Source organism: Empidonax traillii, unplaced genomic scaffold, assembly GCF_003031625.1.
Source record: "Empidonax traillii isolate 1590-97213 ecotype Southwest subspecies unplaced genomic scaffold, ASM303162v1 scaffold111:size2041728, whole genome shotgun sequence".
NCBI lineage: Eukaryota > Metazoa > Chordata > Aves > Passeriformes > Tyrannidae > Empidonax > Empidonax traillii.
In genome coordinates this window covers 1,837,711-1,863,244 of record NW_020955304.1, presented here as the reverse complement: position 1 = coordinate 1,863,244, position 25,534 = coordinate 1,837,711, and the positions used below count along the sequence as shown (strand labels likewise).

General features: G+C 46.1%; 1 protein-coding gene across 2 annotated transcripts in view; it reads left to right on the top strand.

The window, feature by feature from the left end:
• Positions 1 to 25,534, top strand: part of ADCY9 (adenylate cyclase 9) — an 81,943-nt gene that overhangs the window by 32,102 nt on the left and 24,307 nt on the right. Inside the window, exons 2-4 of one of the 2 annotated variants that reach the window (XM_027882777.1) lie at positions 12,361 to 12,533; positions 17,484 to 17,588; positions 21,695 to 21,912. In XM_027882777.1, coding sequence (XP_027738578.1) covers positions 12,361 to 12,533; positions 17,484 to 17,588; positions 21,695 to 21,912 — 496 coding nt within the window. The remainder of the gene's footprint in view (positions 1 to 12,360; positions 12,534 to 17,483; positions 17,589 to 21,694; positions 21,913 to 25,534) is intronic. The other variant, XM_027882778.1, reaches the window with a different exon arrangement.

Genomic DNA, 25,534 nt, shown 5'->3' with positions numbered 1-25,534 from the left:
TGGTTTGCAGATCCTCTGGGTATGTGTGATTTGGCTCACTTAGAGGCCAGAGTCTGAGGATCACAGGCTGAAAACAACTGGAAGGCGAATCAGCCATTGGACAAGACTCTTCCAGGCCTGGCTGTGTTTTTCCCATCTCCCCCGCTAGCCAAGAGCTCAACATCCTTCCCATGGAGCGGCAGGTGCTGTCCTGCCACCAGCCCTCACGGGAGCCACCACGTCCTTGAGTGTCTGCTCTGGGGGTGGCAACTCCTGGGTGATCTCTGTGGTGGGTTTAGTGCCGTGTCCTGGGTGAGAGAGTGTTGTGGATCTGGCCAGGGATCCAAAGCTGTGGCTGCTCTGGGAAGCGGAAGGGGACGGTTGATGTGTCGTGGGAGGACCAGAGGGTGTCTCAGTGCCGTTCACTGAGGAAATGGAAGGAATTTCAGAAACGTTTTCACTGTGTGAATAAACATAGCCATGGAAATATTTCCTTTTTAACCTTGTTTTGAGACTTTCAGATGCTTTCTATTTTGGGGAGGAATTGTTTTTTTATGTATTTTACTTAAGGAGGGGAAATAAACTGAAAAGCTGATCCTCTGCTTGGGGGAGACACAACAGCCAGTAGCTGTTCTCAGCAGGGGCTCTCAAATGAATCTCATTTTGAGCTAGAAACACTGCAAATACTCAGTGGTTGGAGTTTGCCAGTTAAAATACAGTGATGGGTACTTAGGTGGTGGCTGCTCTTGGGAATTTCTTGTTCACCACCTCTCCAGTGTTTATACCACTGCTGCATATTGCTATTCTGAAGTGCCTCCTGCACCAGCTTTATTTGCATTAGCTTTATTTTTCAGTTCTGAATTAGTAACCATTTAAAACAGTCAACCACATGTAAACAAGCGGTGTGCGAGTTATGAATAACAACTTACCTGGAATTACAACTGCCTGCTTGGATTGCACAAGGCCCAGGGGCTGGGGGAGTTGGGAAATCACTGAACTCACCAGTGCAACATCACTACTCTATTTGTCTGGTTTCTTGTAGCCCGTTTGAGTAAATACCCTGATGCTCCCGTGATTCCTGCAGCTGTCCTGGGGGGGATTGCTGGCATCCCACATGTTGGAGTGTGCTGGCTTGGTGCCAGCTCCTGGATGAGCAGCATTTATTGCAGCCTCTGTCAAAGCTGTGCTTGCTCGCTGTGTAACTGCTCCAAGCCCCGTCCAACCTGGCCTTGGACACTTCCAGGGATTCAGGGGCAGCCACAGCTTCTCTGCCCAACCTGTGCCAGGGCCTGCCCACCCTCACAACCAAAAATTGCTTCCCAGTATCCCGTCTAACCCTGCCCTGTGTCAGTGGGAAGCCATTCATTCCCCATTGTGCCGTCATTATATGCTCTTGTAAATAGTCCCTCTCCATCTTTCTTGTCAGTCCCTTCAGGTCCTGGAAGGCCACAAAAAGGTCTCCCTGAAGTCTTCTCTTCTCCAGGCTGAACAATCCTGACTCTCCCAGCCTTTCCTTCCAGCAGAGCTGCTCCATCCCTCTGGTGATCTTGGTCCAACAGGTCCATGTCCTTCCTGTGCTGGGGATCCCAGATCATCTTTTTCTTTACTTTGAACACTGATACAGAGATGTAACTTTAAAAACCTAATATCCTCCTATTTTTGGTGTGGGAATTATCTAGACTATGCAGATTTATTTCCTTTAATTTGGTCCCCTGAGGACAAATCTTTTGTATTCTCTGAGTATGAGTTAGTTTAATCAAGTTAAGAGGTGTTTTTCACAGTAACAACACTGAATGTACTTCGGTAAAATTTCATAAAACATTCCCGTAGGAGCAGCCAGAAATGCTATTTCATAGGAGGATAGAACGATTCTCATTGCCTGGAGAACATTTCTGTCTCATTCTCTTCAGTTAAGTATTTAAGGTTTTTTGGAGAGTGTGAGGATCATTTTTATAAAGGTGCCCTTGTGCGTGGGGCAAAGCTGGCCAGAGTTTGTAGTGAAGCAGAAGAGCAGCATTTCCTGAAGCCCTGCCCTGCCTTCTCAGATCATTGCTTTTATTTTGTTACGGCCTTTTGGCGTGGGAAGAGGTGACAAGTGACACCTGTGGGGAGCCAGTACTGAGGAAAGCTTAGCTGAGGAGGGTCGTTCTGACCAGCAGGTGATGGTTATCTGGACACATATGGATTACAGTTTCCTTATATGTGGTCTCAGAGATGCCTGAGATTATGTATTTCTGACATGAGTTAAACTGGGGGCGCTTGCTCTGCGTTTTCAATGTTACTTGGTAAAAAAAAAAAAATATCAAAAACTACTGATGACAGGATGACGCTTGGTTTTTATTTTACATTTTGAACTCTAAATTTTTAGCAGCTCCCAACCAAAAAAAGTCCCACGTGCAGAGCCCGCCAGCTTTGCACGTGGTTTTTAACTGCTTTGGGTTTCCTTTGCTGTGAGTCCTCAGAGTGTGGGGCAGTCTCAGCTGAGGGCAAGGGCAGTGCCAGCCCGTGGGATTGCCCTGGTTTAAACAAAATGCTGATTTAGCATGTCACATCCAGCTACCTGCATTATGCAAGAGGGAAAGAATTTGCCTGATTGTAGTCCTGTCAACACACAGAGATTGCACTGGTATAACAAACCAGGCTCCTAAAATCTTGTTTAAATTGGGTCTGGTTTCTATTAGGAAGTGTTAGTCCAGAGAGCCACATGTTACCAAGGGCCAGTTGCATCAGACTATTGTTTTTTGTTGGAATCCTCTTCTCCATCCTGCATGTTTGTTACTCATCAATCCAAAGTATCAATCAAAAAGATAGGTGGCATCTTCTGGTCCTGAGGGGAATTTTGCTGGGTGGGATTTCTAATAAACTTCTAACTGCTTTCACCCTGGCCTCGCCTTTTTAGTTTAAAATTAATAAATTCCCATTCCTAGAGCTGAGAAAACTTGCACTTGGAGTCTCTCTGTCTTTCACTTTTTAATTCCAGCTGCACGTAGCAGAGGCTGGCACGGCCATCTGTAGCTCCTGAGGTGTGCCAGCCCTGAGCAGGCAGAAAATGTAATATATACGATGTCTTTCTGGAAAGTTTGTGGCTTTGTATAATTGTCCCATCTACAGCAGTGGAGTTATTCTTGAGAAATCCTTATCTGTCCATAGATCTCTGGTTTATGAGGCAGCTGTTCAAACAGCTTGTTTGAAGTCCTTGCCTTAGAGATGTCCCTTGCCCGGTTTTCAGATCTCTCATTTCCCTCCCACACTAAAATGTAGCTTTAAGTGGGAAACGCTTTTTCATTGACAAGAAAGGGAAGTTTTGGAAGTATATCCTACATATCCCCAAAGGATTGCTGCCCTCTGGGAGCAATGTGGAATGTCAGAACTTCCCACGTGTGCAAATTCACCAGGGGAGCGCAGACAGATCCTGCCCGAGAGCTTGGATTGAAGAGGCTGTGCAGGGAGCTATTCCCAAAGGCTCCCTCTGTCATCCTGCTGATTCCATGCTGGTGCTGTGCAGCAGGAATCCAGTGCACAGACAGGGATGCACGTAAGGGATGTGTGTGCTGGAGGAGCTGCAGGGGCAGAGCTGTGGCCCTGAGTTTGTTCAGGTGGAGGAGTTGGGGTTGGTCATGGCCTCGGCCGTCTGGTTTTGGACTCTGAGGTACCTTCGTGTCTACCATGAAAACTCCAAACCCCCATCTGCATCCTGAACACCAAAGTGGAAGAAAAATGCTCTCTTTAACATCTTCAAAAGACTTTGCAGTGTTGTTGTGGCCTTATCATTTTTCTCGAAGAGCAGAGTCCCCAGCCTACCAGAACACATCTCCAACACATTTACATCTGCTTTACATCACTGCAGCCACGCCCACAGCCTGCGCCTCTCCATCCCACAGCTCCCAGTCTGCAGTGGGTGCCCCAGTGGGCCGGGCAGTGCTGGACTGAGGCTCCTGGTTTCCATCCCTGCTGCTCCATCCATCTGCTCCTCCGCCTCTGCAGTTTCTTCAGCGCTGACCCCTCATTCCCAGTCCAGCAGTGAAGCAAATGCTGAGTTTCTAAACTGGCTGCTTTCGCAGTTAAATTCAGCGTCTAATTCATCATTCTTGAAGTGTGCTTTCAGAAAAGTGTTCTGTGGTAGGAATCCCACAGTTTTTGGAGCAGTTGGAAGCCCCTGCAAAGCACCGTGCCCCCGTGGGCTGGGGTCGCTCTTGTTTTGGCAGCTGCATTGTTCAAACATTTCATTTTCTCCCATCACGCCTGTTCCTTTCCAGGTGCTAAAATTAACACAGATTGCAAAGGGATGGTCAATAAATGTGAAAAATAATGTCAATATAATAAGAGCAAATGCTTTTTCAGGCGTGTGATTGCATCATGGAATTTGTTTTCATGACCAAGACTGCGAGGGTTTACAGGAGGGTTGATCAGTGTCAGGAAAAGCCAGACAGTATCCAAACCAGTTAATCCCAAATATCCTACAGCTGGAATTAGGCCCTCTTTTTAGCTTTAAATGTAGGCACATCAGATACCTCCTAGGTTTTGTGAGGAACCCTTAGGACAGAGAGAACCTTTGCTCAGCAGCACGTTACTAAATCAAGCTTCCCGTGCGGGGCACGCTCTTGCCCCTGGCAGGACTGCAAAATCCCAGGCTTGCCTTTCCTCAGACCTGCTTTTCTTTCCTATTAAGGTGTCCAGCTGTGAGTTGTACTGAGGTAAAAAGTTGTGTTCAGCACCCAGAGTGGTTGCCGAGCACAGGCTCATCTGCGGTTTGCACGGTCCGTGGCACGGGCGGAGCAGAACGTAAACACGGGCAGTTGTAAACCCCAGGATAAGGATCAGTCTCGCTCTTCAGCCCCTCTTTCATCTACCAGGAGAGTTTAAAAATACCTGTGTAAATATATTCCTGAGCCAGCAGTGGCAGCTGGACCGGTGTGTTTGAGCTGCGTGTCTGTGCTGGATTTGCCCAGGCCTTTTCTCCCCCGAGTTTTTTGTTTGGTTGGGTTATTTTATCTCACCCAGGTGAGAAGAAGATAAAAAGAGGCTGAAGGAGGATGGACCACCAGCCTGTAACTTCATTTCTGCAGTTTAGCTATAAGTGTAAATTGTGGGGTTTGGGTCCAGGATTCCCCACTTAAAACTGGCGGATGCTGAATACCAAAATTACACATGTGTTGTTGATCAGCATTTTCCAAACCTGCTGATGTCTGTTAGCTGATCAAAAGTAAGTATTTTGCTAAACAAAAGAGGCATAAGGAAAACAGCGGTTTTCCATAATTCAGAAGATGCCTCTGGTTTCTCTGGCTCTTTGGAGATTATGAGGATAGGTTTAGGATTTGGGTTTTTGTAGTTCCTTTTGTCTTTCCAGTCTGTAAAGTTCTGTTTCTTATTATCATTGTTTCTGCTTTCCAGAGACCTAAGATAGCAAGTTGGCTCAGAAATTCCCTTTCTCATTTTAGCCACAGGAAATGTTGCTCCATTAATTCAAAGTGCTTTTCCAGGTAGGCTGGAGGTTTTGTTGGAATCCAGGTGTTTTGGGTTATGTGCTTTTATTTGCACTGAGCTGGAAGTGGTTTCTACAGGTTAGAGGGTGGGACTTGCTCCATTGCTTTGCAGGTTGGGGCAAATTACTTTTATTTCTTGTGAAGTCATCCACCGTCCTGGAGTGTGACCAACACCCTGCCTGCTGACAGAAAAGACACTGAGGTGCTTCTGGCTTCCAGAAGTGATTCACAGAATCATTAAGGTTGGAAAAGCCCTCCAAGATCATCCTTGGACACCTTCAGGGATGGTGACTCCACTACCTTCCTGGGCAGCCCCTTCCAGTGCCTGACAAGCCTTTCCATGAAGAAATTCTTCCTGATGTCCAACCTCAACCTCTGCTGGCACAGCTTGGGCTGTTTCCTCTTGTCCCTTCCCTTGTTCCCTGGGAGCAGAGCCTGACAGCCCCCCCAGCTCCCCCTCCTGTCAGGGAGTTGCAGAGCCAGAAGGTCCCCCCTGAGCCTCCTTTTCTCCAGGCTAAACAACCCCAGCTGGGGATGTTTTCTAGAAGAATGAAGTAAATGTGTATTTGCTGTCTAATCATGGAAACCTTTTCTAGTCCTGTCTGAGAAAAAAACTGTTTAATTTATCTGGGAAAGTGGTAAAAAGGGGGAAGTTCTAGAAAAGTAAAAATGAGGGAACTGCGGGTTTGTGGTCAGAAGAGGGAAAAGCAGCACCCTGTGGGTGCGTGGGGTGGGAGCTCTGACAGCCTTGCAGCTGGAGTTCAGTTCTCCTTCCTTTCTCCGTGGGCTTTCCTGAGGAGTGAGGGAGACCAGCCTGGGTTAGTTGGTGTTTAACCACAGCTGCTGGTAGTTCCATCAGGAAATCAGAGAAACTCCACCTGGCACAGCCCGTTGGGCACAGCTGGCAGCTGGGGTTGGGCCAGTGTTTCCACTCTCAGAGCATCTCGTGGAAGCTCTGCCCTCTCTTTCAGCGTGGCCAAGGTGTTTGATCACCTGCCCAGGCCCCTTTTGAGGAGTGCTGGGTTGCTGCAGAGGTTCAAGCAGAAATTGATAAATATTCCCCCCACCCCCCCAGTAGCTGACATGCTTTCTCTCCAGACAGTCTAATTACAAGGCACTTTCTTCCTTCAAATTGAAAACAAATCTACAGGCCTTTCTTTACGTGTGAAAGCCAAAACTTCAAGTTGGGCTGCAGAGCCAGAGCAAATTCTGGGGGCTGTGATGAGGAGTCGGTACCAGGGCAGTGTCTCTGCTCTCACAGCTGTGACAGTTCAGTGACTGGAAAGTGTTTTGCAGGGTTGTCTCAGCCCCTGGTTTGTATTGACCAGGTCTTGTTGCCCAGGTAACATTCCTCTGAGCTTTTGCTTCTCTCTTCCTTTCTGCTTATACAAGTCCTCAAATCGTGAAATTAATTGAGGCTTTAAGGGGAAAAACTTCCTGAAGCTGTTTTTGGTGTAACAGTCTTTTGACAAATAAAGGTTTGCAGAATAGGGGAGAGAATATTGAGAATATTTTTACATAAATAGCGACCCTTATTTACATTTACAGTTGCTCCTGTCTTGGCACCACCTCCAGCCTGGGGGCTGGGTACCACTTTGAAGATGCTTCAGTTGATCTCTGTTGTGTATTATGATCTATATTATGCACCTTCCAGTGCCTAAAGGGGCAAAGAGTATTTGCTACTGAAAATCATCTTTAGATTCAGCAGCACCTTGGACCCAAAGAATACTAAATCTCCCAGTCTGGGGGTATTCGCTATATTATTTATTGCATGAACATTAGGCTAGGTTAGTGCTTGAAAAATCATTTAAGCTTTGACAAGATATAAAAATAGAAAACCAACAGAGGAAAGTTAGAGAGAAGCCAAAAACAGACTGCAATTAGAAGTAAATACCTTTCTGGGGTTTTTTTTTTTTGGGGGGTTTTGTGTGGGGTTTGGGTTTTTTTCTCTTTTTTTGATGTTGGTGGGTTTTTTTAATTATTATTTGGCTGTCACGTTCCAGAAATCACAGTTCAAAATTTAGTTTAAAGAGCAGGTCAGAGTCTGATTAAATGGTCTGGCAACATCTTTTATTGTATGAGATACCTCCCACTGTAGGTATCTGTTTCCTTTCCCTGGAGTGGCAGTGCCTGAATATCAACACTTGAGCTCCCAAATTTTTGGCAAAAAGTGTGGAGAGGATGTCTTTAAAAGGCGTGGAGAAAACTTTCTCCTGCCTTTCCAAAAAGAGAAGGCAAGAGCTGATGGATTGCAGAGAAGCACAACCCAGGAGCGAGTTACCCATCAGTGCAGGGAGGAGCTGAAGCCAATCCTGAACTGCAAAGCTCTTGTTATGACCCTGCTGGTTGCTTGTACTGCTCATATCTGCAGCAGGAGATGAAATCACTTTCTAGCTGGAAAGTGCCTTTTGCCCTGCCCTGGCTGTGACAGGCACGGGGGTTCTCCCAGGGAAACAGTTTTCTTGGAAACCCCAGTTTTGTGAGGTGAGACACTGCAGAAGGAGAGGGGTGTGAAAACAGAGCTCGGGTAGTTCTGTCAATTTAATTATCAGGAAGAGATGTGATTAAATGGCTAAACCACGGGGGCTCTGAGGGAAATGATGGGGAGATGAACAGGGAAGGAGCAGCGTTATTGTTATTGCAAAGGGGGTGGAATCAATACAGTTTGGAGTTGATTACACCGGGTGAGGAATGTTACTGTTTCCCAGCGCAGGGGGCTGGTGCTGGAAAGCAGGGAATCAAAAAAAGGGAGCTCGCCTGTTAGTTCAGCTGCACTCACTGCAAATGAACAGGTGAAGCCATCCACGGAGGGAGGAACAGGGAGATGGAACAAAAGTGGGGTTCTATTTTTATTAAATGAATTACGAAGGCCGTGACTGAAATATTGCTTCATTTTTTTCTGGTGTCTGTTCAAATTGGTGCTGAAAAGGGTTTCAAAAGCATTTGACTGTCATTAGACAGAGACAGGAGAAGCATCAATGTTTGCCAGAGAGAAGGGATTCTGCTGTCAACAGAGGATAAAAAGTTTCAGTCCCAGACAGGTGAAGCATCAAAAATTGAAACTTGAATGTTATTTTGCCCAGGAATTGCTTATCAGTATTTGTGTTAATCCCCCCTCTCCTGTAGGAGAAGACAGGCCATCTTTAGCAGCTGCGTGGAGGGATGTCCTTTCCTCATGTAAGAGCTGAAATTGTGAGGATAAATGAGCTGAAAGGAAGGAGTAAATGACTGAATTAAGGACCTGAAGGAGCAGGACATCTTTCCTCTCCTTTTCCCCGTTCCTTCCCAGCAAGTGGCTCCCCACTGATTACCTGAGAGGGTTTTCCTGCTGCAGCCAGGGATGGTGGAGTCACTCCCAGTGTTCCCAGGGATGGGCAGGGGGAGCCCCATCCTCTGCCTGTGCTCCCCAACTCCCCTTTGGCTCACAGCGCCAAAACCTGCTGGAATTCCACCTGGGATGTTTGTGTACAACCCTTTTTATGCTCTTGTTTATTTTTGTGCATGCAGAAAATAATTTGTGTCTGAGTGTGTACATAGGGGTTTTTGTTGTTGTTGTTGTTGTTGTTAGGAGTATTTTTTGTGGTTGGGATGGTTTTCTGTTTTTCTTAAGTTCAGAGAAATGCCTGCTAAAAGAAAAGCAAACAGAACAAAGGGAGCCAAGTGCAGAAATTTACTATTTCTTTTAAAATTCAGGGCTAATAAACACACAGTGGGCATCTCACCTGTTGTTACTTCGTCAAAAATGTCCTTTATGAACACTGTCACATCAATATTCAGAGTAGTTGAATTAAAGAAATAAGTGTTTTGGCTCAGTGTGCAGGAGCTGTTAGTCTTTGTAACACTTAGAGGTTTTCAGACCCTGAAGTCCAGTGAAGGAAATGGTTTGTGTTTCTCAGAGATCCGTGATGTAGCTCATTTTTTTTCTCCAGGGCAGAAAATATTGTCTGCATTAAATCACTTTGTTGGGAGTGGGTTGCTGTAACTTGTTCCCTGTCTTTGCTTCCAAGAGCCACCTCTGGAAAAAGCAGAATTTCAGGATAAAACCTTCCAGAGTACAGATTTGCCATCAGCTCCTTCGAAGTTGTGTTTCAGGGAATTTTTTTTTTAATAAATAAGGGGGAGTAAAAGGTTGAGCTTGGCCTTCAGAAATAACACTGGGAGCACCTCGGAGCACTTTCTTCCTTTCCGTGTCTGGGGTTACTTGGTTGCACAGCAACACACACCTAAAGTTGCACTTTCAGATAAAATATCAGCTCCTCTGCTCATTCATTTATTATTTCCACGTTAGTTAATTGATTTAAATGTGCAGCACAGTGGGGTGGATGCTTTTCCATACTCCACACACCACGTGTATGGAAAATGGCAGTGTTGACTGTACTGATTCCCTGGGGTATGGAGAGGGAGGAAGAATCCTCTTCCCAAATAATACATCTTAGTTACACCATTACAGCTCTACTCCGTTAATGATCCTGTTTTATACCGAAATATTTCAGACCCAGCGTAGGAGTTGCTTGGTGAAGTGTCCCAGAGTTCCAAGGAATGCTGGAGCAAACTGAATTCTCCTATCATAAGAAGGATTTAATAACAAACAGAGGTTTTTACACCTCTTTATTTTCCAAAACTTTAAAAAAAATAACCTTTTTTTCCCCTTCTTTGCTCTCCTGTTGGCTCCACACAAAACGTGGGCTGTGATCCTGCAGGATATTTATTGGCTTTTCTCTGTGCCTTTTCAAATGACCCCTTTTGAGTATCGCTCCTTCTGCAGGGATGTGGTGGGGCTGGGGAGCATGAGAAAGGAATAAAGAGGTTTTTATAGCTCTTGGTGCCAAACCCAACCCTTTCAGCTGACCTTAAAGCCTGAGGGGCAGGGTGGGTGCTGCCAGTGGGTTTGCCAGGGAAGGAGAGGACAAGGTGGTGGATTCTGCTTTCCCAAACCCATTTTTAATATCTGGTTTACTGTGGCCTTTTCCTTCTTTCCTCCTTGAGTGTGGAGCTCAACCTGGAGGTGATTTTACTGCGTGCAACAGATTGACAAAACAATTCTGCTGCACGGCACAGTTAAGACATAAGAAGTGCCTTTTCAAAAGTACAATAAACAAAGAAAAGACGTTTGTTTAGGAGAAAAATAAAATACAGGAGGAGTAATAGGAGCAGGGAAATAATCCCATTGCTTTAAGGTAGCTTTTTAAAAATAGAAGTAGTAAGTTAAGGCTGAAGCTTTTCCCACTCTAAACATGTAATTGTAAGCTGATTGTGGTGAATTCCTCAACCGACAGCCCCCATCGGTGGAAGTTCGAAGGACAGAGCCTGACATCTGGAAGCCAGCAGCAGCTCAGGATTTTATTAAGCAGCACTGCCACATAAAATCCAAGCACTGCCATAAATGATTTACAAATGAAGATTGGCTGTGGGGTAACATCTCAAAGATGGAGCAAGTGAGATGGAGTTGGGAGCACCAGAGCTTTCCCGGCAGCTTTGGAGCCCGAGGGGGGCATGGTGGATATGGATGTGGGTTTCTGTGACGGCTGGAGTTGAGGATACGACTGGAATAGACAGAGAAACTGCAAAATTGCTGTTAGTGTGCCTGACTTAGGTTTGTTGGAAAGGTTACGGCCGAAAGGGGGTCGCTGTTGTGCATTACAGAGCTAACCAGGGTTTGTAGAATATGATTTTCTGTCTGTGAAGAAGGTTATGAGAGAGGGACCTTATCACACAGAGCAGAAACCTGCCCTCTTCCACAGGCTGCAGCTTGACATGGTTATTTCCAGCGTGGACAGAGGCAGCCGAGTGCGGTCGATGGCTGTGACAGTCGTGTCTGGCTGCGACTGGGTGACATTTGTCAGGGCAGGGAGGGGACACAGAGCTGACCCCCGTGGGAGCCAGCAGCCATCCCATGAGCCAGGGGCAGCATCCCGAGGGACACTGGGATCTGGCACCGCAGAAGAACGAGCGCTTTCCCCCTCTGCACACTGGTGACCTCCACGCTTCTCAGGGCACAGTCGCTGCCTTTCGGTGCTGAGCAGGAGATTGCCCAGCCGGTGGCAATGAAATGAACTCCTCTGAATTCAGAAAGCAGTGATTTAACGGCTCCTTCTCAGTCTTTGTGTCTAGAAATAACCCAGAACATCACACCGCGAAGTTCAAGGAAGTAGAAGAAGTGATATGCTAAACAAAATCCCGAGCTTTCGTTTTTTTGAACAGGTTTTTGATACAGCTCAGCTTGATACAACCTGCTATTTACCAGCCTGGCCTTTAATATTGGATCTGCTTTCCAATTATGCTTCAATTCATACACCAGTTGCAGAGGGCGTGTGTGGGCGTACGTGCGAGAGAGGGAGATTGATTTTGTTCTTTAAAAATGTGAAGTCTGCACCAACCATGAAAACCCATCAGAATTTCTAGCACTTAAATGCCATTTCCTTTCTCGGTGTGCTACCAGCACTAAGCAGTGTTCACGACAACTCCCTGGCAAGTGGAGGAATGCGTGCTGCTTTTCAGAAGGAGAATATTAATACAGATATCAGTGAAAAACCAGGCTGCAAAATCCTTTCCACAAGTAAAGGGTTAATGGGAGAGCTGAAATTACAACTTGGAAGCGAATACACAAGGTCTTAGCTGTGTTTTTCAGAAGCACACGAGTGAAAATGGAATAAAGAAAGTACATTTCGGCCCTGGCTTTTGCTGTGTGTTCGAGTCGCCCCTTGTGCCTGGACAGCAGGTCTGGGTAACCCTTCATGCCATCACTTCACACACAACATCTGGTTGTTTTTCCCAGTCCCTGCCTTCCCCTGTGTGCTGTATTCCCGAGCCTTGGCAGTGCTCTGGTAGTCACTGCAGCCCAAAGGAGCGTTGTCTTCGTCTTTCTGCAGCCCTGACCGTTCGTTTCTGTTTTCTGCAGGTTTGAAGACCTATCTGATCTCAGGTCAGAGGGTGAGGGAGCCCCACTGCAGCTGTTCACAAGCGTTGCTGCCTGGCTTGGAGTCCACAGACGGAGCCAGGACACAGGGAGCGTCCTCGGCCGAGAACCCCCGGGACTCCACCGAGGCTCTCAAACAGGTGGAGAAACCAAAGGTGAGTTCTCATCTCCAAGACCAGCAGCACAGACCTCAAACCACGCAAACCAGGGATGGGGAAACATTGCAGGCTTGTTTATGCACTGCTTTACATATGGAATTTGTGTGGGGGGAAAAGAACCTGATTTATGCAGCTACGAAAATCTGTGATTTTCTGCTTTTGCTGCTTCTGCCATTCCTCTGTCATGCAGGTTGTGTACCTGTGAGCATTTTTATGAGTATTTAACAGATAACAGGATTGTTTGTGTGGTGGGAGAAAATTCTCTGAGGGGCTGTGACATTGTTATATCTGTTTGCTCTAGAAACCTGTATCTAGAGCTGAGGGCAATGATTTGTATGGATTCAGCTCTGAGGAATGATAAGCTTTGTTACGTTCACACCTCTCCCAAGATCTCCTGACAAGCAAATCTGTGAAACAATGTGTATTGCTTCAGAGCTTTGCTGTTACTCTCCATCTTCCAGCCCAGAACAGATTTCCCAAACAACAGATGTCTATTCTCTCTTTTCATTCGTGCTAAGAGTTCCTTATCCTGGGCTGCCTGAGCTGGGCACAAATGTCAGAACCAGGGTCCCTGTCCTGAGACTTCAGTGTGGTCAGTCCTGACTGGATCCCCTCAACACAAGTTTGAGGTTGAGCTGATGGAGTTGATGTGGGGATGATTTTTGTGCTACTCCAGTTTTCCCCCTTGTTTGTTTTTTGTCTGGATTAGGGGAGCATGAGTAGGGCACCTTTCCCCTGCCTCTGCACGTGCTTTTATGTTCTGCAGTAAGGGCACTGCGTTACAAGTGAGATCAGCTGGACTGTCCAAAGGCAGGTGAGCTCCTCAGAGAGCAAGCCAGGCCTGTTGAACTGCAGGAGGCAGCTCTAGCCAACTTTATCCCTCCACAAAATATGCACTGTCTGTGGTTTGACAGCATCCAAGCTGCTGGTGATACGTTTCTATTCCTTCTCCTGGGTAAGAAAGAATCTATTTGGCACCCTGCAGGCACCAGCTTTCCATCTCCTTCTTACCTTTCAGTGAAAGCACCAGCAAATAAGGCAGGAAAATACATCTCAGAGTCGGTGGTGAGCTGTACAAATGACCCTGTGAGTGCTGCCCAGTGCCTGGCCGTGCACAAGTCCACGTGTGACAGCGAGGGCAGAAACTCCTTCATGGCAAGCAGTGAAGGAAGAACGTGCCAAGTGGAGCAGCATTGCTGAGCTGTCTCTCTGGAGCAGAAGGGAGAGAGGAGGGATGAAACAAAGCAGTGAAGCTGAGGGTGCTGTTCTGAGAGACAGTGAGGATGCCTTGGGAATGGCAGACAGCAGAGGAGGCTGTGACTGAGGACCCTGAAACTACAGTGAAGTCCAGGACTGACCCCCACCTTCAGCTGGGGTGTGATAAAGTTGTTATATACAAACTTCCAGTGGCACTGGTTAAAATGATCCAGGTCCAAAATGAAGTCTGTTGTTAAGGATCAGCTCTGTGTTTTCTAAAACGTGGGGTTTAGGGCAGGTACAGCTGCACCACCGTCCCTAAGCAGCTGATTGGTGGTGTGGAGCACGTTGCTGCCCCACTATGCTTTGTTTGCTGCCTTGTCCCTGATTCTCTGCTCTGGGGCTGTTGCATGGTGTTAATTGCTGTTTGGAGTATCCTCAGTTGGAAGGGACCCACAGGCATCGTCCAAATCCAGCTCCTGGCTCTTGGAGTGTTTAAATGCTCAGTGATGGTCTGTACAGTGCAGGAGTGCCAGCGTGACTGTCTGAGGGAGGGAAGGAGAAGCTAAAAGAAGCTGCTAAGAAGAGCTTCTCGGACAAGTGCCAGCTCAGTTTCAGCTGCCTTGGATACCCTGTTGTGCCTCAGCTACTGCAGAGAGTTTGTAGCTGCCTGGTTTTACTCATCACCCTGAGCGCTGCTCGTCTGGCCAGGGATTTCTCAAGCAGCCTCACAATTCCCTGACGCTGGAGTGAATTCTGGATGACTCCAGCCCAGGTTTCCCTGGAGTCTGATAAGCACCTGTATGGTGGATGCCATGGAGTGGTGGAGCAATCCTGTGAGTGCTGAGCACGGGCTTGAAAACGTGTTCTGAGACTGTAATGTCAGCACAGGAGTGCAGAGTGGCTTTGCCTCTCAAACATGGAACGGGTATTCCAGGCTCCACAGCACAAGGGTGGAGGTGCACCAGCCTTCTCTCTGCTGATACAGTCACAGAGTCATGGAATGGTTTGGGTTGGAAGGACCTTAAAGCTCATCTCATTCCACCTTCCACCAGCCCAGGGTGCTCCAAACCCCGTCCAGCCTGGCCTTGGACACTTCCAGGGATGGGGCAGCCACAGCTTCTCTGGGCAGCCTGTGCCAGTGTTTTACCACTCCTATTGTAAAAATCTTCTTCCCAATATCTAATCTAAATTTGCCCTCTTTCAGTTTAAATAAATATGAATATCAAAAAATGTCCACAAAGAACAACTGCAGTTTAATCACAGATCATGCCCAATATTTGAAAAGGAGTGGGTTTCTTTTTTACAGCCTTTGGGATTTTGTGTGCTGGGGTTTTTTTTTTTAAAGCCTGCAGCTCCCTGGTAGGGTCTGGAGATAATAATTTGCAAAAGAATCATGACTTATGTGCGACTGTTTTAAATACAAAGCTGTAAACAGTGTCAGTGTAGGAGGAGATGACTCCAGCTCTGCAAAAGAGACTTAAGTAGGAGGGGCAAAATTACAGGCAAGATGAAATATTTTTGCTTTAAAGGGAATAAGTGGCCATATTGGATGCCAAGGATGACTTTCACATTTGGGGCTTGAACAAATGTAAAGGAAAGTCAGGAGGGAGAACGCAGCAGTACTTGATCCATGAAAGGAATTGCGTTTCCTCCTCTGGTGTCTCTGTAGTTCATTTAACTGGAAACTGTAGTAAATGAGGGTATCAATAAAGTGAATGTATGTAATTAAATGGTGAAGACAGAGGCTAAAACTCTAAGTAATTAAGTCTATAATAGCAGCTGGTTTTTGAACGAAAACGCTGTAACCTGCTTAAGCAGGTTTGGTATCAGTTTATTTTCCCTATTATCTTTAATGAAATGCCTCACTTGACAGGCAGTCATAAGCTGTTGTAAAAATGTTTTAATCATTGCTTGGTATGAAAACAGAAAGTCCTCTTGCTTGTCTGGCTGTTTGCTGGCAGTGCATTAATGTTTTATTCATGGCAGTGAGGTCACAGCACACGGAGCCCTGTGAGTGCCTGCAATAGGGAAGGAGCTTAATGATGTTGACTTGAACACACAGGGACAGTCAGAGGGACTTCCACCTCTTCCCAAGGGTCAGGCTGCTTTTCCCAGCCCTTTGTCTCCTGGTTTAACCCTGGGAGCTGAGTGTTTGAGGTGACCTTCCTCATTTATTAGCAAGATCAAACAGGGAGTATTTTCTTTATTTATTGCTGGGGGTGTTTGGGTTTTGTTGCCATTGACTGACTTCTGCCATGGATAAATCTATTAACTGACCCTCTAGGAGTTTAGAGGGCTTGTTAGCCCGTTCCCAGTTTATTTTTCAAGCCATCTAATAATGCCTTCCACAAAGTGGTCAAGACATTCTTGGCATTTAGTCCAAGATTATTTTTAAACACAACTGTTTAAGAACCGACTTCGTAGTTTCTTCAGCTGTGCTGGTGTTTGTTCAGATTGTGCAGGTTCAGAAGTGGATGTAAGTTGCTTATCTGATGCCAGTTGGGAAACTGAGTAATTTCAGTGCTCCAGCCTGGACTGTGCCCCTGAGGAGCAGCAGATCCGATGGTCTGCTGGCTCCTGAGAAGGCTCAGGGTCCTCATGAAGGCCTTTGAGAGGCGTTGGGGAGTGGTGAGATGGGTCAGCAGTCACAGGGAGAGTGGGCTGGGAGAAAGACCTGAGAATGAAACATTCTGGGTGATTCAATTTCAGGCATGACACCAGAGATAGAAACGGGGCTTTGGATGAAGAGTCAGTTCTGAAAAGACTTAACACACTGGTGTCTGAAACCGGGAGAGAACCTGAAGGCAGACGTTGTGGGTTTGGACCAGGACTAGAGAGACTTGAATGTGCCCCTGCTGAGCCCAGAAAAAACAGCTAAAATGAACATGGGGTGAATGAACAGCAGACCTCTGGTGAGCCTGGTCACAGTGACCATCTCCAGAGCAGGGGAGTTGCCAAGAGGGCTCAAGCACAGGGTCCTGCCTTTGCACTGCCAGGACTGGAGGAAAGAGCCAAGATCTTGGAAGACACAGTTTTGGGGTTAACTGCCCTGAAGAAGATCACGTTTTAACTCGAAGGAATTAGCTTGCTTTAAAAGCTCAAGTGCAACATTTTAGGTTGCTTCCAAAATGCACAACCTGGAACCAGTGGAAATCCCGATGGGTCTGCTTTCCGTGTTCCCTGTGACACTGGCTGAGTGTTTGGCTTCAACTACATACAACAGCCTGAGTTCCACTCCCCTGCCTTAGAGCTCTGTGTGAAAAAGTGTTTCCCTTTATTAGTTTCAGATTTGTTGCTTTCCATTTCCCTGTACTGCTCATAATGCATCACTCTGTTTTGTGCTTTTTCTGGATTTTGCTGCATTTTGTGCTAACTCTTCACTCCTAATGCCATTCAGGTCCCTTTGCAGGCAGTTTTTACACGAGAAAATTGCACTCCACCTACTAAAGAGCATTTTACTCCTCTTGGGGAGGTCCTGTACAGTATGCAGCGATTACAGTCTATCTGTGATCTTGCACCAGTGAAGCTTTCCTGGGTTAGATTTAGCTCCAGTAAACAGCAAATCTGTGATTTATTTTTGAAACGGTGCATTCTGTTCCAGTCCAATTTTGCTCCCTGCTTCCCATTCTGTAGCTCTGTTTATCTTTTAACCATGCTGCAAGTATACGAGTGGACCGAATTACAAATTGCATAATACTACAAGGACACCAGAACATTCCTGGCTAAAATTTTTTTGTCTCATTGCAGCCTTGCCCTTCATGTAGTACCACCCTTGCTCCCCACTGCGATGTCAGCATAGAGGAAGGAGCTATCCAAAATGGTTGTCAGGATGAGCATAAAAACAGTACAAAGGTAATTTAAATATTTCTCCCTCCCCTTCCTTTCCCTTATTCCTCTGCTTCCCTCAGCTTTCTCATTTTTGCGCCGCTGTTCCTTTATTCGAGCCCTGGAGCAGCAGAACGGATTTTGGTTTGGGGCAGTTGTGTTCTCTAATTTAGTTCAAGTCCCCCTGCCTCAATTTTCAGAATTTTTAGTGATTTTGTGGGCTTGGATTGATATTGAGAAGGACCTAAAATTTGGACTCTTTCAGTTATGCTGAGGCTACTCAGGAGGCACAAGCAGCACTGCCAGGCTCTCCATGCCTTGCCCCAGTGGGCTGTGTCACCTCACCACGAGTGATGTGTCTTGTCAATGTGTTCTGCCATTCCTGTTCATGCACACAGCTGCAATTCACAGCTTTCAGTCAGTTTGCATCCTTTTCTGACCACAAATACGGCATCTTTTGTATTCCTCGTGCTGCTGCCACGGTTGCTTTCCTGAAGCCACTTAATTCTTCTGCCATGCCTGTTTGTCATCTTGTCCGTGGCCTTCACAGCCTCTGCTCTGACTGTCACCTCTCCTTCCTGAACATTAATCTCCTGCCTAAATGCAGACTGGGGACCAGTGCTCGTCACCTGGCTGTTATATATTCAAATAAGTTTAATGCTTTCCCTCCTCGGGGTGAATCGCTTCATGAACACACTCTGAGGCAGCAGGCTTGTTCTTCATGTCCGTCTTACAACTCTTCTCGCCTGTGAAGGTGATTGAAAACCTTGCCAGCACTTACTCCACTGCTGAGCCACTGTGTTAATCTGTGTTTGTCTCCCTGCTCTCTGTCTGTACTTGACCTGTTGTCTCATGCTTAAATTGTAAGCTCAGAAGCAAGGCCTGCCTCACTGGGCTGGAGGGGTGTGTTACCCAGCAGTTCTGTGCCAGGATTCCCAGGAAACAGCCTAAGAAAAGAGTCAAATGATAATCCCTTCAGCCCTGAGGGAGGTGGAGCAGAGTGGCCAGCACTCACTGCTCTCAAACCAGCACGAGATCTTTAAGACAAAAACCCTGGGAGATCTCCTGCAGGTAGGCAGGAGATGTTTCTTCTCCGGGCTGCCTCTGCCCACGTGCCGGGGATCTCCAGGGTCCAACTGCAGACAGAGACTGTCCTCAGGTACCGACTGCCCCGTGTCAGGCGATGTCTTCATTGGAATTATCCTTCAAGTTCCTTCCTCCTGCAGCTGTACTGGCTTCGTGTGTGTGAATCAGCCAGTCATCTGACCCTGCTTGGAGAAGGCCTGTGCAGAGCAGAGGAAAAGGGCTGTAATTTCACTGGAAGAAACACGTTAGTGGAGACCAAATCGCACGTCCTTCTTGGACTTGGTTTGGTTATTACTCAGCCAAAAATTGGAGCTGTTGCGTGGCTCTGCAGTAAGTCTGGGGTGCCTGTTAAACTGAGAGCTTAAAGAACAGCCACATGCACTAAGTGACTGTGGCATTTGATTTCCAAATCTTCCTTCAAGTTTCTGGTCTCTTGGGAAAAAGAGCCGTAAGCTCCTTCTACTCATCACTGGATCCTGTTCCCTTTCCGTACCACATGCTGCCCTCATGTCCCCTGCCTTTTGGGAATGTTACTGGTGTTTGAACACATCCTGGGACCTTTGTGGGTCCCAACAGCCTCTGGGGCTTCCCTGTCCTTTGATGAGAGGGAACTCTCACATCATGAGTTCTCAGGCGAACCCGTATGGCCTGTTGCCTTCAGAAGCCACAGTAACACTGGAGCTCACAACGTTTAATAAAGAGGGATTTTCTCCTACACAAACAGTTTCATGCTCTAATCCCTGCCTGTAAAGATTAACAGAGTGGAGACAGCACAGGGAAACCTTGAGCTGACTGAAGGAAAGAATTTTCTTGGGGATTTGAGCCTTTGCCAAGGAGCTAAAGAGAAAGTCCACGCTGACCTTCTTTGAAGGAGCAGAAATTTTCGCTGCATTTTTCCAGATGATCTTGAAGAGCAGCAGGGAGAGCAGACAGTGCACAGGAGTCCAGATCTTTTATTTGAGCTGATCATAGCAAAATGAACTGGTTGTTCTGGGAAGTGCTCTGAGCAAATACAATCCTTAGCATAAATATAAAAAAAACACCCCCACCAGAAAAGAAAACCCTTCACCAGCACCTTGTTGGTCAGTCCTCTTTGTTTTCCCTTTGTTAGTTCTCCTTTTCTCCGAACCAGGGGGTTTCTCCTGGCTCTGCAGGATGCCCTGTGCTCCACATCCACGTTCCCTCTGAGCAGGCTGGGTAGGGATGCAGGAGGACTTGCTTGGAAGCTGCTGAATGTTTTCCCTTAGAAAGAAAGAACCTTTTATGTGAGAAGTCCTCATGCCTCTGTCCCAAGCAGCACCTCCCCGTCCAAGAGGGCTCTTGGTCTGCCCCTGCTGGGATATGTGTGGCTGAAATCACCTTTCCCTCCTGCTTATTATGGTCTGTAGCAAAGCCTTGGCAGCACACCAAGGAAACCACCCAATTTCCTATTCCTTCCTCGGCTGCCGTCGCTGCGCAGTGAACACCTGCACGCTGCCAAAACAACTGTTGTGAGGGCTAGAAGGGACTAGACTGGGAATCCTTCCATCTCCTGGCTCCCAGCACGTGGCTCTCGGGCTCACACCTCGCTGGGGCAGCCCCAGGATCCCACCGTCCCCCTGGGAGGGAGGAAGGAAGGGGAAGCACAACCCACCTCGCTCCTGCTTTTCCTGTCACTCCAGGGAACTGTTCCAACACACCTTGTTATGGCTTTAGCTCTGGAGGTCTGGGCTGGGACAGGGAGCCAAGCCTGAGTGGTTCCTCCTCTTCCCTGCACGAGGTTCTCCTGCTGCTCCATTGGCCTTGCATCTCCCCTGGTTGTGCCTGCACCTTTCACTTTACCTGTCCCTGTCCAAGTGCCTCGTTTGCTTCACAGGATTGGTTACACAAGGAAACTGAATTCATTTTGCCTGGGCAACCAGAAACCAGATACTTTTTAAGTTTAACTAAGTTGATTTTACAATGTCAGTAACATATTTCAGCGTGTGGTTGGGGTGGTGATGATATTTATGGTATTTATTTATGGTCACTGCGGTGGCATCCAAGAATAGTCTTCTGGAGGAGCTTGTCAGAGCTGTACAGGCAGGAATGGAGAAACTTCTGTCATGAGTGGGCTTCAGGATGAGGATAAAATGCTACATGATAAGTGATAAGACATGGAGGGGGAGATGAACATTCAAATATGCTAAGTTTGCTCTGTGTTTGCATTTGAAAATGATCCTGACTAACTGCAGTTCATTTTCATTCCAACCACACTTAGTTATCTAATTCTTTTGGAATTGCTTCAGTGCATGTTGGTCTAGGTCAAACAAAATGTAAAAGAAGGAACTCCAGGCTCCATGCAAATAGAATGATTTTTGGTTAAAAGTAATTTGTGTTCTCGAGTGAAAGCAGAATTGGTGACGCTGTACCTAAGCCTGGTGTCAGAATTAACACTGCAGTCTTAATTAATACAAAGGCAAAAAAAAAAAAAAAAAAAAACCCAACCAAACCAGAAAGAAGAAGTATGCCTCAGTCAGTGAAGAAAATGTAGTTTAATTTGTAGGATTTTTTTTTTTTTTTTGGTAGGATGATGAGATGTACAAAAGGGCTCTTCCCACAGGTAGCAGAGAGGAGGAAGCTCTGGGAAAGCAGCAGGGCTGTAGTGGAAGGATCAGCAAGGCCTGGCAGAGTGAGTTGGCTCCTGATCTATGGAAAGTCAGCACAGCTGATGTGGGTATTTAAAAAGCTTTTTAGGGGAATCTTGACCGTAAGATAAGTGAGTGGAATTCGGGGCTGTGGTTGGTTGTCACTGCACGTGTGAAAATCCTTTTCTGCTCCTTGGAAAGTCGGTACAGAAAAAGCGAAAAGACACCTAAATAGGGATGTGCCTGCAGAACATGGAGGAGATACATCCAGAGGAGATGGGGATGGATTCAAGGCAGGTGGAGTTTGGCCTTTGACATGGTCAGGTCAGAACTCAGTGTGTTGAGGAAGAGCTGCTTTCAGCTTTTGCTCCCTGAAATCTCATCTATTTACCCTCTCAACCATTGACATTCCCTGTGTATTTTTTCCTTCCTGCCACCCAGGCTCCAGGAGGACACAGTCCCAAGACTCAGAATGGACTTCTGAGTCCTCCACAGGAGGAAAAGCTCAGCAACAGTCAGACCTCTCTGTATGAAATGCTGCAGGAGAAAGGACGGTGGGGCGGAGTGAGCCTGGATCAGTCAGCTCTCCTCCCTCTGAGGTTCAAAAACATCCGAGAAAAGACAGATGCTCACTTTGTGGATGTGATTAAAGAGGACAGGTAAGGAAAATGGAGTGTAAAAATCTTGTAGAAGTTATAAGACAGTGCCAGGGCCCCATATCTTTAGTCTTCGTTTGTGTGCTTTCTGTCTAATTACTGTTAACATGCAACACGTTACACGTTTCCTGATTTTAGTCTTTGTTCTGCCTAAACTGCGGTAGGAATTTGATATCAGAAACATTGTTTAGAAATATGTGAAGCCAGTTTTTCCATCGCTTCCATGGTGAGCAGTCCTCCTTCAGTCGAACCTTGGAAGAGGAAATTGCTCTTTAAATCACTTGTCACAAAGTTCAGCCCTATCTTGACAATCGAAAGCTGTCTAAACGCACGTAGCTCGTGCCTTCCTCTGCAATTTAAGGTGTGACATGAAATCTGAACCACAGAACTCGCGTTTTTGTATAGCAAAAGAACAACATCTGATAACATTGTGTGACTAACACCTAGGAATCATGCTGGGCTTGAAAACAGAATTAATAGGAGAGAATTCTCATGGAACTGCTACCTACTCACATATTGTAAAGGTAGTTTCTCTCTCTGTTTCAAACGAAGAAAAAAACACTTTGGGCAGAGGAAATGTTCTCCAAAATTCAGTAGTGTGGGATTTTTATAAACACAAAATGATTTATCCCCTGTTATGACAGTGACTTGACTGGAGCAACTAAACAGATAACTCGAGTTTGTTATTATCTATGGCTATTCTTATTTTTGTTTCACTGCTTCCACTCAAATCGAGAGTGTTTTGTCTAAATATCCTCGAAACTGCTGTGGGCTGCTTGGAACAGGGACACCATCACCTGAACTGGAAACAGGACTGAGGCAGGGAGAGGTGAGAGCAAAGGACAGGACTCCCTCTCCAATCTCTTATCCAGTTTTTCTCAGTTTCCCTCTCTCCTGTGGTCAAATTCAGTTCAAACTTCGATTCCTTTATTGTTCTTCTCCGTGTGTGGTCTGTCATTGGGGGCTGAGAGTTGGTGTTTAGCTGATATTTTCAAATATTAGAGGGCAGTTGGATCGGGAAAGTCCAAGTGTTGGCAGAAATCAGCAAGAACAAACAGGATTGTTGTTTAAAATGTAACCAGCACGCTGCAAACTTTAACTTATAGAAGAGGCCTAATTTATGCCGTGGGTCTGCTGAAGATACTTTGCTCAAGCTCCTGGTTTCCCAGTGCTCTCCTCCCGCACTCCCAAAATGGATAATTCTCTCTGATTCGGAAAAAAAGGAAGAAGCAGAACTGTGATTTGAGATCAGTCAAAGCCTGGCTCTTTTTTGGGCTCAATTAAATATCATCATTACCATATTAAGTGGGCCATTTCTTGTTGCCACGGAAACTTCTCTGCCGAGCTCAGTTCGTGTAAACATAACTTTCCAAAAATAATCTTCTGATTAATTAGCTCTAAGCAAAATGCTTTAGGCCTACTGGTTTACACTGATCTTTTCGACATCTCTCAATGAGAAATTATGTGGAATAAGTCCTTTTAAGAGCGTTCTTGATCCCCTACTGTAAAACATAATTGTTGGTCCTGACAAATCGAGCGTCTGTGAGGATCTTTGGACGTGGAATTGGAGGTGTCATTTCACAGGATTCCCCATTTTCAGTGGGTTTTGTTGCATTGGTTTGACGTTGCTGCAAACCCAGCAGCGGCCAAGTGACATTCCCTGAGCACTGGGCAGCAATTTCCACTGCAGGGCATTTCCAGATCATTCCTGTTGCCAGGAAGTACTTAACCCAGATATGATGCTAAGGTGCAGAAATTAATCCCACAGGCTTCCTGCAGAGCCAGGAAGGGTTACACGTGTCCTTGGGGGGATTCAGGAGCTTGGACACTGCATTAGGAAGCTGTCCTGAGGAAATGCTGGACACTGGTGATATTTTTCATTTCCAGTCTCCTTCTAGAGCTTTAGCTGTGTGGTTGGGAGTGTCTTTGCAGGCTGAGATTTAACCTTGGAGCTGATACCTCAGCACTGCCTTTAAAAATAATAATAATGAAGAGAGTCTTAGTGTGGCACGTTTGTATTAGGAATTACAGAAGAATACTTCCATGAAAAGGTATCAGTTCTTACAACTTGTGTCTACGTATTTGACAAACAGGGTATGGTTTGAGCTTTGAGCCTGGCTTTACTGCAATCACTGTAAAAATACTGTTCATTGTAATCTGCACATTACTCTATATTTTAAAAGAAAACTGTATTGTAAGAGCACAGAATGTTTGAACTTAATTTCATTGGGAACATCCTTAAAGGATTCTCATTTTGGGGATTTTTATTTCCAAGAAAAATTAAGTATTCTTTAGGTTATAAACTTCCTGAAGTACAAGAAACAAGTACTCATGAACTGATCAGGGCAGTACTTCCAATAATCTCTTTAGACTTCCAGAGCAGAGACCCAGGGATGGATGAAGCTCCCCCTGTTCAGTCAAGTGGGATTTTCCTCGTTGGGACAGACGTGGGTTGACGTGGAGCTGGATTGGCACTGGGAATGCCGCCTTCTCCCCGGTTCCATCCTGCAGCACCTTCTGTTTCGTGCTGCCCTGGAAGCTGGATTGTTCCTCTGACATCACCCAGCACAACGTCACCATCCTCTGTTGAGCTTCCCAGGAGGAAGAAAGGGAATTCAACAATCTTAAAAAAAAAAAAAAAAACACAAACAACCAAAAGCTTTTAAAATTCTTATTATAAGATGCTCTTAGATGATCTAAGAGAGGGGAGGAACGAAGACAAGGAGTAATGACAGACAGAAGGGTGACTCAAGTGAATGTGTCCTGTCATTCTTCCAGGGTATCCTGGTGTTCTCAATATATTGGCCAGGGCCAAGGTTATAAAGTATCAACCATATTCATGGTTAGAGTCTTTTGTCTTCTCTGGCATCAGTCTAAGGATTTGTGTTTGGTTGGTCTTGCATTGCAGTTTAAAGAAGTGCTTCCCACATGCCATTGTGTGCTGGGGAGCTTGTACTTCCCAAAGACCCCTCTGCCAAGAGTTCAGTAAAACTGAGCAGAAAAAAACCCATAACCAGCCTTCCCCAAAGAGAGGCTCTGTAGGATCTTTCAGCTTCTTCATCTGCTGAGGGTTTGACCTCCTGTGCATCTCTAAGTCCTTTCAGCTCTCTGACACCTGCTCAAGAAACAAAAAAAGGGGGGTTGCAGATCAAGTGCCAGGGCTGTCTTTAGGAAACTTCGCTCATAAACCTCTTACAACTCATGCAAAACTCAACTTTCTATTTTTCCTCCAGAGGATCGGAAATATAAACAATTTTTCAATGACTGAAGCCTGTTTTTTGTTGTTTATTTTGATTTTTTCCTGCATCTTACACTGGAAGAGAAGGTGAAGGAGGGCATAAGCACCCTCTGGTAGATGCTGCCTCTGGGTGCCTTAGCCCTTCTGAGCTGGTGTCATTATTTGTCACTGGCTTTGTTGATGATTCTGGTCATTTTAAATCCTCTGTTCAGCAGTAAATCTGAGCTCTCTGTCTGCTCAGGTTCCATTTCTTTGCAGCCCAGATCCTTAAGGGAGTGTTTTACCAGTCGAGTTACTGAGTTATTTTAGTGTCTGAAATAACGAGAAACTGCTGTTTTCTAAAATGGACAATGGGTTTTTTTTTTTCCCCCTAACAATTTGTCACCT